Below are 9,135 nucleotides of genomic sequence, written 5' to 3' on the forward strand. Positions count from 1 at the left end.
CGCTCCGCACCGGGCGGAGGGCGCGCGGCCCGCGGGCCGGGCAGGGCGTTTGCGTGGTCCGAGCACGGGGAAGGGAAGACTAGAGGCGGCTTCCTAGGGACCTAAGGGACTCTGCAAAACATCGTGGTTGGTAAAAGTGACGTCCAAAGGACATTCGTTTCTAAAACGACCTGTTTATTGTGTTTGTTATTGCGCGTGTACTAGAAAAACTTCATTGCGCTTAAGCCAAACTCAGAAAAAAGAATGGATACAACGTTATTCCAGCAGTGAGAGAGTAACAGTTAACTGTGTATTTTTTTTTTTTTCTTTCCAAGGTTTGGGTTTTATACGACTGGTGGGCAACTGCAAGCCAAAATTCTCCTATCCATTTTCCCGTCTGTTCGTCTGTCCATCCACTCATCCTTTTTACAGAGCAACAAATCAGCTTTGGGTCTGAATGACGACCAGATACAAAGTATCATCTAATTCTTGCCTAGGTATCGTAGTGCGGTCTGTGGCGTGGTTAGCGTTCCCCGATTTCGTTGAAAACATCTCCCACGTTAACGGGACAGACGTCTGGCCTGCCGCCTTCTGCGTGGGGACCGCGGTGAGTACCTCTCCCTTAGTTCTCCCTCTCCTCCCTCCCTGCGCTCCCGTGATGCCGTGGTCCTCAAATTGTGGTCCCACGTCACCCTCCCAGCCCCTGGACTTTGTTAGAAATGCAAATTCTCAGACCCCGCCTCCTCCCCAGACCTGCTGATCCGGAACCCTGGAGTAGAGGCCTTCTGTGATGTACTGTGGCTTCTCCACCCCCACCACCACCACAAGAAAAGAAAGAAATTGATTTACTGAATGTATTTTACTTAATGAAGGATACATAGAGCTCTCTTTACCAGGTTAACTGTTCAGTGATTGATCTCGAGGCCCACTGATGCTCTGTGGACCGACCGGGAGGGCCCTCCCACCCCTCTTTGACCAACCAGGAGGTGGCCCATCCGGTGCTGCCAGTAACGGACAGAGCCCCTTCCTTCCCCTTGTACTGGAAAGGCCTTTCTAAGTCTTTCCTGCCCATACTCCTTTGTTCTCAGGAAAAGAGCTTCTAGTTCAGAGACCCTGTGAGCCCCAGAGACGCTCACGCCAGTTTAAGCCATACTTCCAAGACGTCGATCCACCGTACCTACCTGTGTAGCAGAAGGCAGGGCTCGCTAGTGCAGTCACTGAGCTGAGGGAGGACCGAGAGGCACACCTGCCCCCCACCCCCCGCCACGTCCCGCCCTGGGTTTCCTGGTGGCTTTCATGTGCTGCCTCTTGATGTCAGAGGAAGTGGCACTGCCAGCTCACTGCCCATGTGGGAGCAATGCAGTCCTGTGCCCGATGCCAGGACCTCTGATGCCAGCTCTTCCTGACGGTTGCAGGTGTGGATCCAGCTGTTGTACAGCGCCTGCTTCTGGTGGCTGTTTTGCTATGCGGTGGACGCCTACCTGGTGATCCGGAGATCTGCAGGACTGAGGTACGCAGAGGGGCGAGGGGGGCTTTGTGCCCTAGCTCCCTTGTCTGAGAAAAGGCCCCCAGAGGATTCTGAGCGTTGTGACACAGCCGGTCAGCATCCGTCAGCCGGCCTCTGCACCCAGGAACACCCACGGGAGCTCGGTTTTATAAAAGGCCAAAGGCAGAACCAAAGCACTGAAAATTGTAGAACCCTGAAAACAAGTAATTCGATAAATTTAATATTTGCAAGTGGACAAATACTAAAAAAGAATTGGCGTGACTCTACAAAATTTTTGATAGTATCTAAAGTTTCGGGGAAAAATTCTTCGATGTGTGACGCTGATGCTAAACACAGAATCCAAGAATGCTGGGGCCGCAGGTGCTGTGTGGTGAGCAGTTTACGTAATGCTTAGTGGTTTGGCGCTGGTTGGTTTGGATCTGCCCAGTCACTCACTTGCTGTGTGGCTGTTGGCGGTTGCTTAACCTCTCTAGACTTCTGTTTCTTCAGCCGTAAAATCGTACTTGCCTCATAAGGTTACGGAGGAGTAAATGTGATGATGTGTGTAAATGAGGTGAAGACCTTTTGCGTTGCGCTTCTTAAACACGTTCAAGGTTGATCCATGTTATTACAGTATCACTAATTCATTCCTGTTCATTGCTGAATAATATTCCACTGTATGGAACACCGCATTTTATCCACGGATCAGTCAATGGGCATTTAGGATGCTTCCATTGTCTGGGCTATTAGAGATAACGCAGCAATGAACATTTGTGCACAAGTGTTTGTGTGGACATATGTTTTCATCATGCACTCATGGGTATAGAGCGAGCCGTTCCGTTCCTGGGTCATAGATCACTCTGCGAATAACCTTGTGAGACGCTTTTCCAAAGAGGCTGTATCATTTTACATCCTCACTGGCAATGTATGATGGTTCCAATTTCTCCATATCTTTGCCAAGAACACTTGTTATTTTCCGTGTATTTGTTTGGTTTTTAAATTTGTGGCCATCCTAGTGTATGGGAAGTGTTATCTCACAGTGGTTTTGATCTCTCCGATGCCCTTATTGGACTTCCGTGTGCCTTCTTTGGAGAAATGTCTAATCAATTCCTTTGCTCGTTTTTAATTGGGTTATTTGTCTTTTTATTATTGAGTTATAGGAGCTCTTGACATAATCTAGATACAAGTACCTTATTGTACGTATGATTTACAAATATTTTCTCCCATTCAGTGGGTTGTCTTTCTACTTAACTTGATGGCATCTTTTGAGGTACAAAAGTTTTTCATTTTGATGAAGTCTAATTTTTCTACTTTGTTTTGTTTTGTTTCTTGTGCTTTTATTGTCCTCTAAGAAACTATTTCCTAGCCCAAGGTCGTAAAGATTTATACCTGTTTTCTTCTAAGAGTTTTATGGTTTGGGTACTTTGATTGAGGTCTGTGATCCATTTTGAAGGGAGCTTCGCCTGTAGGTGAGGACAAGGTCCACCTTTTTTTCTTTTGCTTGTAGTTTTCTGGTTGTCTCAGCACAATTTGTTGAATAAATTCAGTTTTAAAACCAATACAGTAAGCACATAAGGATCATATGCAGGCTGTAGAATACATTGAGCAATCTTAGCAGATCCCTGCTCTAAAGTTATTGATATTCTTGATATATATTACATCATTAGCTTTGGTTTCTCTGGCCTGAAATTTAATGCTTACTTCACTTTTGTGTTTGTTCCTTCTACCTTTTTACTTTATTTCCCAAGTTTTTAGACATCTGTATAGAACCTAGCTCTCTGGTTGCGAAAATTCTCTAGAAAGATAGTTAAGGTCAAAGTTCCAACCACACATATCAGTGAGGGTTAGTTTTGGCTACATAAAATAATAGTGATTTAAACCAGATAGAAATGTCTCTATCACACTAGAAGAGGCCAGAGGTAGGCAGTCCAGGCCTCACGATGGATATCAGGGGCCCAAGCTCCTTCTCTCTTCCTGCTCTGCCATCCTACTGTGTGACTTTCATTTTTGAGATGCCATGGCACAACATGGCTGCTGACGCTCCCGCCATCACATCTGCATTCCAGGCAGCAGGAAGAAGGATGAGAGCAATGCAAAAGGAGTCTCCCTTTAAATAGCCTCCCTGGGAGTTTCACACAACTCCATTTTCATATTATTGGCCATAACTTAGGTTCATGGTCCCTTAGCTGCAAGAGGAGATGGGAAATATAGTTGGTTAGCCAAACGTACGGCTGCTGTACACGCCATCCAGGTTATGTCACTGAGGGAAAAAGGGAGAATGTTTTTGGTGGGCAGCTAGCAGTACGGGAAGGCCTTGCCCCTGAAGCACAGTGCGAGTGTGCGCCCTTGCCCGGAGACCCTTCCCTCAGTTTTGGAGGAATCAGAACTATGACGTAAGTAGAGGTCCACAGAACACCAATTGTGGAGAGAGGACAAAGCTTGGAACCCCAAAGAGAGCGGGAGGAAGCGTCTGCTCACACTGTCCGGGAGGATGCATCACGTCCCCGCCAGCCCTGGGGACGAGTTAGGAAGGGCAGCCCGACAGCCGTCTGTACCTGGAGGGCAAACAGAGCCCCGAGAAGCCAGCACAGGCAGACCGGGGTCCTCCTCACACCCGAGAGCGTGTTCGGGACTCATTCGAGAGGTCAGCGGGAGGACAGACGGCGACCGGAGGGGTGGCATCTTGCAGGAGGCAAACGTCCAAGGATGCGGAACATGGGGACACCTCCCAAGGGCAGGACCAGGGGCAGGGTGGAGTGGATGCCGCAGGTGGCCATGAAGAGCCCGCGGCCGGCTGGGGTGGAGGTGGGTTCCTGAGGTTTGCAGGGCAGGGGCCAGGCTCTGCAGGATGCCTGGACCAGGCTCTGCAGGATGCCTGGGCCTCCCAGCCCTTAGCGATTTTCTTCGGTTTTTCGGTGTGGGAGAACTGTTTCTTATAATCCTAAGAAATGTCGCGGAGACATTTAAAGTTCACATTCACACTGCTACTTTGGCTCCAGGTAGCAGAAGGCTCTGGCGGCCCTGGGAAGTGCCCCAAATCGAAGATGCCACTTGCTCTAAGGAAATGAGAGGAAGGGGGTCTGGAAGACCTTCTAGCAGTCCGGAAAAAGGTCCAAGGGTCGTCAGCCCTGGGTGGCCCCTGGTGGCGGCCACACTGGAGTTCGGACTCAGCCCGGTGTGGGTTGCCGGCCGTATCAGTGACTGGAGCGACTGCCATCTGGGTGGGCTGGCCTGGAGCTGACGCCCAGCCCTCGTGGCCATTTGGGGCCAGGGCTCCGCTGACCAGGCGTCGGCCGGCTCGGCCCTGCCCCCACCCCGCAGCTCCGCAGCTCCCAGCCTCAGCGTCCGGAATGTGAGCTCAGCTGAGAGTCTCATGCGAAGCCTCCGGCTTCTGGGCGAGACACACCCCACCGCTCCCAAAAACAGCCACAGGGTGGGATGCCGCCCTAGAAGTGGCCAGACTGTGGGAAGCAACGCATGCTGGGCCATCTTTGTCTGGCCTCCGAGGCAGCCGGCCCAAGAACGTTTCTCCTCCTGAAGCTCGTTCCCCGTGTCCCAGCTCTGTGTCCCCTCCATCCTGCCCCTCGTGGAAGGGCCACCTTCGTTCTCATCCGTGACGGTTCCCTGTGTATACACAGCCGTCCCCGGAGTCAAAATCCTGATGAGCTGGGGCACTGACCTCTTTGCCGGGAGTCTGGTAGATCTGTGAGCGACAGCGCCCCACCCGAGAAGCCGCGGCCACCCGCCCTGCACTTGCCCGTGTCCATGAGCGCGTCCTCCAGGCTGGCGGGCTCGGTTCCTTCGGGGGAACAGGCTGGGGGTTCCTTCGGGGGACACAGAGAGGAATGGGTGCGATTGCCCAAGCATGGGACCTGTGCAGGAGCGGCGGGGGCGGGGGTGGCAGGCACAGAGAGCTCTGCGCTTCTGAAACATGGCAGGACTCATTTACTCAGAGACCGTCTCAGCCTTTCGCACTGAGCGTGGACACTTGCCTGTCAGGTAGAGGGGTGACGCGGGGAAGGACTGGGCATAGAAGCGCCCCGCTCCTGGGCTGAGCGGGGCATTTATGAGGATTCCCGTGGTCCCCATGCCTGGACCCCCTCAACGTTGAAAGCCTTATGTTGAGTGAAAGCAGCTAGATGCACAAGGCCACATAGTGTGTGCGTGTGTGTGTGTGTGTGTGTGTGTGTGTGTGTGAGAGAGAGAGACAGAGAGACAGAGAGACAGAGAGAGAGAGAGTTAGTTTTATTTAGGGAAGTGTCTGGAACAGGGAAATCCACTGAGGCAGGAGGCAGGTCCGTGGCTGTCAGGGGCTGGGACAGCACGATTGAGAAGCTTCTGCCCCTTGGGCACGGAGTTCCTTTTGGGGTGAAGAAGATGGTTTGGGACTGCACTGAGGTGATGCTCGCACAACGTCGCAAAAGTACTAATTCTGAATTCTACAAATTTCGCCTCGATTAACGAAAACTCAGAGGCAAAAGGAGGCCACTGCGAGCTGCGGCTTTTGCCGTGTGTGTCGTCCCGCCCTCCCCGAGCTTGGGGCTCGGTCCGCGGGTTCCCGTGGCCAGAGGTCCCTGGCGGCCCTGTCAGCTGCGGCCCCATCTGCTTGCCTCCCAGCTCCATCGTGCTCTACCACATGATGGCCTGGGGCCTGGCCGCCCTGCTGTGCACCGAGGGTGTCTTCATGCTCTACTACCCCTCGGTGTCCAGGTAAGCTCGCCCGCCCCCCACAACCCGGCCCCTGCCCATCGTCCAGCGTGTGTCCCCTTGCAGGAAGGGCACTGGGACCACCCCCCCGGGGGACGCCGTGTGGGTCAGCTCCCCGTCTCTGGCCGTGGGAGTCTGAGCTCACGGACCGTACGCCTGAGCCTGGGGTGCCCCCCATGACCCTGTCACCCTCAGGGGGCATCCACCCCTGCGCTGCCTTCCACGTTGGAGTGGACAGGTGCCTGTGCACACGAGCGTGTTCGCACAAGCTCGGGCATGTCTCCCCGACACAAGTACGCGTGCGAAGCCTTAGGCTCGCCCCCTCCTGCGTTGACACAGCCCCGTCCTGCCCACTGCTGAATTTTCACTCTTCAAAGCAGCTTCCCCTGGATGAGCAGGTAAGTTTAACATCCTAAGAATCGGTCCGAGAGGGTGTGGAGGAGTCAGAGGGTCCCCCTTAGCAGCCGTCCTTCTGAGCCTGCACCCCCTACACGGACTCGCTTTCCTTCCGTCCTGTGCTCTCCACTGTCCTGAGCACTTCCAGGGACAGGTGGCCTCTGAAACGGTCCCAGCAGTGTTTTCAAGTTAAAAAGCTCGTCCCAGCAACCACCTGTAAAGCCTCAAGGTCCCTCCGAGGGTATATCCTGTAACTTCCAATAGAAAATTGAAAACTGGAGGTCGGACAGTGTGTCTTTGTCTGTGATCTCAGAGTCGTGTCGCCTACGGGTCAGCTCAGCACAGCCCCCAGGACCAAGCCAGCCTTACATCCGATTTTGTAAATAAAGTTTTATTGGAACACAGCCACGCCCATTTGTTTATACACCACGCGTGGCTGCATGACTTCAGAGTTGTATAGTTTCCACACAGGCTCTGTGGCTCGTGAAGCATAAAATATTTACCATCTGCCGCCTCGTAGAACAAGGTTTGCTGAGTCGTGGTGTGGACCGTGGACCTCTCTTCCGTTTCTAAGTCCTGCAACTGCTTAATTACACGCGCGTGGGCCGGTGTTGTCTCGTCGTCAGGGAACAGCCACACAGCTGCGTGTAGATTCGCCCCTGCAGCCTGCTCTCCCGAGGAACGGAAAAAGGACACAAACCGTGTCATTAGCTGTAAAACGGGATGTGCGTAAATGGATCGGGACTTTTCACCCCTCCCGTCCACCTGTGGATCCTGGAGACTCCCGGGGTGTTTGCAGCTGAGCCTGAGGGGCTCCCAAGGTGCCCCCATGGCCCCCAGATGGCCCGTCGTTTTAAGCATCACCATCCTTAGTCATCCCTTCATGCTCCCTGTGCAGCGTAACCTGTGTGTGGCCACTCCTCCACGTCCTCTGGCCACCGATGATTCCCCGTGAGTCATCAAGAGAAAGCCTGGTCCTTGTCCCGGAAAAGAACCACTGCCATGATTGTGATCACTACCGGGAGAACAAGCGTCCTTTGAAATGGGAAGCTCGAGTATTTGAGTTGCTCACGGAGAGAAGCTGGCTCTGTTCCGGCCTCAGCCAGGCTCTGCTGGTAGTAAATGCTCCAGACCAACTCGTTCATCGATGGTCTTTGTCTGACTCGAATTGTGTGCTTTTCTCTTGAAGAGATTCAGTGCGAGGGAGTAGGGGGAATCCGGAATCCCAGGGCATCTTCCTTTTTCCACTTTTCCCCAGCAGGGGGCCCTATAAAGCTCCCCTAATAAAATGCATTCGACGAATCCCATGTACGAGACGCACAGCAACCTGACTGAGGGCTGTTACGCTTCTGCCACTTATTGCTCGTTCAGGGACACGAGTCCGAGTTGTCTTACGCATTTCCCCTTTTCGGTCTCATCCTCCTATCTCGGCTTCCAGATAAGTAGGCGTATTTTAGGCGCAGCTTTGTTTTCCAGAATGACTTGCTTTTTCTCCGACAGGTGTGACAGGGGTCTGGAGCACGCCATCCCCCACTACGTCACCACGTACTTGCCACTGCTGCTCGTCCTCGTGGCCAATCCCATCCTCTTCCGAAAGACAGTCACCGCAGGTAAAGAATAGAAAAGTTCTCCAGGTGCCTCAGGCTCAGGTAATGACACGCGTTGTCCTTCTGGAATTATCTAGGGCGGTTGACCTGATGCATCATCCTCCAGACAGATAAGAATACAGTTGGAGAAAGGGAGATTTGATAAGCGAAAGTGAGCAAGCCGACGTGGTGATGGGCTCCACGAGTTCTTTGCCAATGTTCGTTAGGTCAAGGCTAGGACCAGTGCGCTTTCCACTTCACTCTGGGCTCATCCTACGTGCCCATAACGTGCCTGGGAGGCCCCAGGAGTGGCCTTGAAACTATGAAGGTGACACAGGAGCACAAGGAGAGGAAAGGGAAGCGGGGAAGGCATGGAGTACGGACTGAAGAGTTGTGGGCTCGGTACCTCCCAGAATGTGCTTGGCCTGTGCCTTCTGTCAGGGGGGGCAGGAGACAGGAAGTAGGGCACAGGAAGTGAGTCAAATGCAACAGTAAGAACTGGATGAGGGGCATTGTAATCAGCAGAGCACACTGGAAAGACCTCTGAGCTGAGGCACGGGCCTCGCATTCCGGGACCCACCTCTTCCCCAAGGACGCATGACCTGGAGCAAGTGTCCAGCCCCCTCAAGCTGCATGAATCTCTCGAGTGCAGAATGCGGGACGGTCACTTGAGGATCAGCTGATGACAGTAGAATTTAAAACGTTGAAAGTCCTCTACTGCTGAGAATAGAAAATCATTGTGCTCGTTGGTTCACTCTCTCCAAATCTACATTTAAAAATACTGTATTAAATATAGTAATTTTTAAACAAGATTGCATAAAAATAGTGATTCGACTACATCACACCAAGAAGAATGACTTATAGAAAAAAGACAAAGATACATATATGCTAACAGTGGCTGTCAGTAATTCTCTAAAGCTTTTTATATTTTCCACCTTTTGTCTAAGGAGAAATTTAAAATCTTCCAGTGCTTTAAAATAG

General features: G+C 52.4%; 1 protein-coding gene across 1 annotated transcript in view; it reads left to right on the top strand.

Annotated features, from left to right (window-relative positions):
• Positions 1-9,135, top strand: part of GPR143 (G protein-coupled receptor 143) — a 23,740-nt gene that overhangs the window by 318 nt on the left and 14,287 nt on the right. Inside the window, exons 2-5 of the mRNA XM_015593987.2 lie at positions 448-586; positions 1,395-1,489; positions 6,083-6,175; positions 8,069-8,178. Of these exons, the coding sequence (XP_015449473.1) occupies positions 448-586; positions 1,395-1,489; positions 6,083-6,175; positions 8,069-8,178 (437 nt within the window). The remainder of the gene's footprint in view (positions 1-447; positions 587-1,394; positions 1,490-6,082; positions 6,176-8,068; positions 8,179-9,135) is intronic.

This window comes from Pteropus alecto, unplaced genomic scaffold, assembly GCF_000325575.1.
Source record: "Pteropus alecto unplaced genomic scaffold, ASM32557v1 scaffold18, whole genome shotgun sequence".
In the NCBI taxonomy this organism is placed as follows: domain Eukaryota; kingdom Metazoa; phylum Chordata; class Mammalia; order Chiroptera; family Pteropodidae; genus Pteropus; species Pteropus alecto.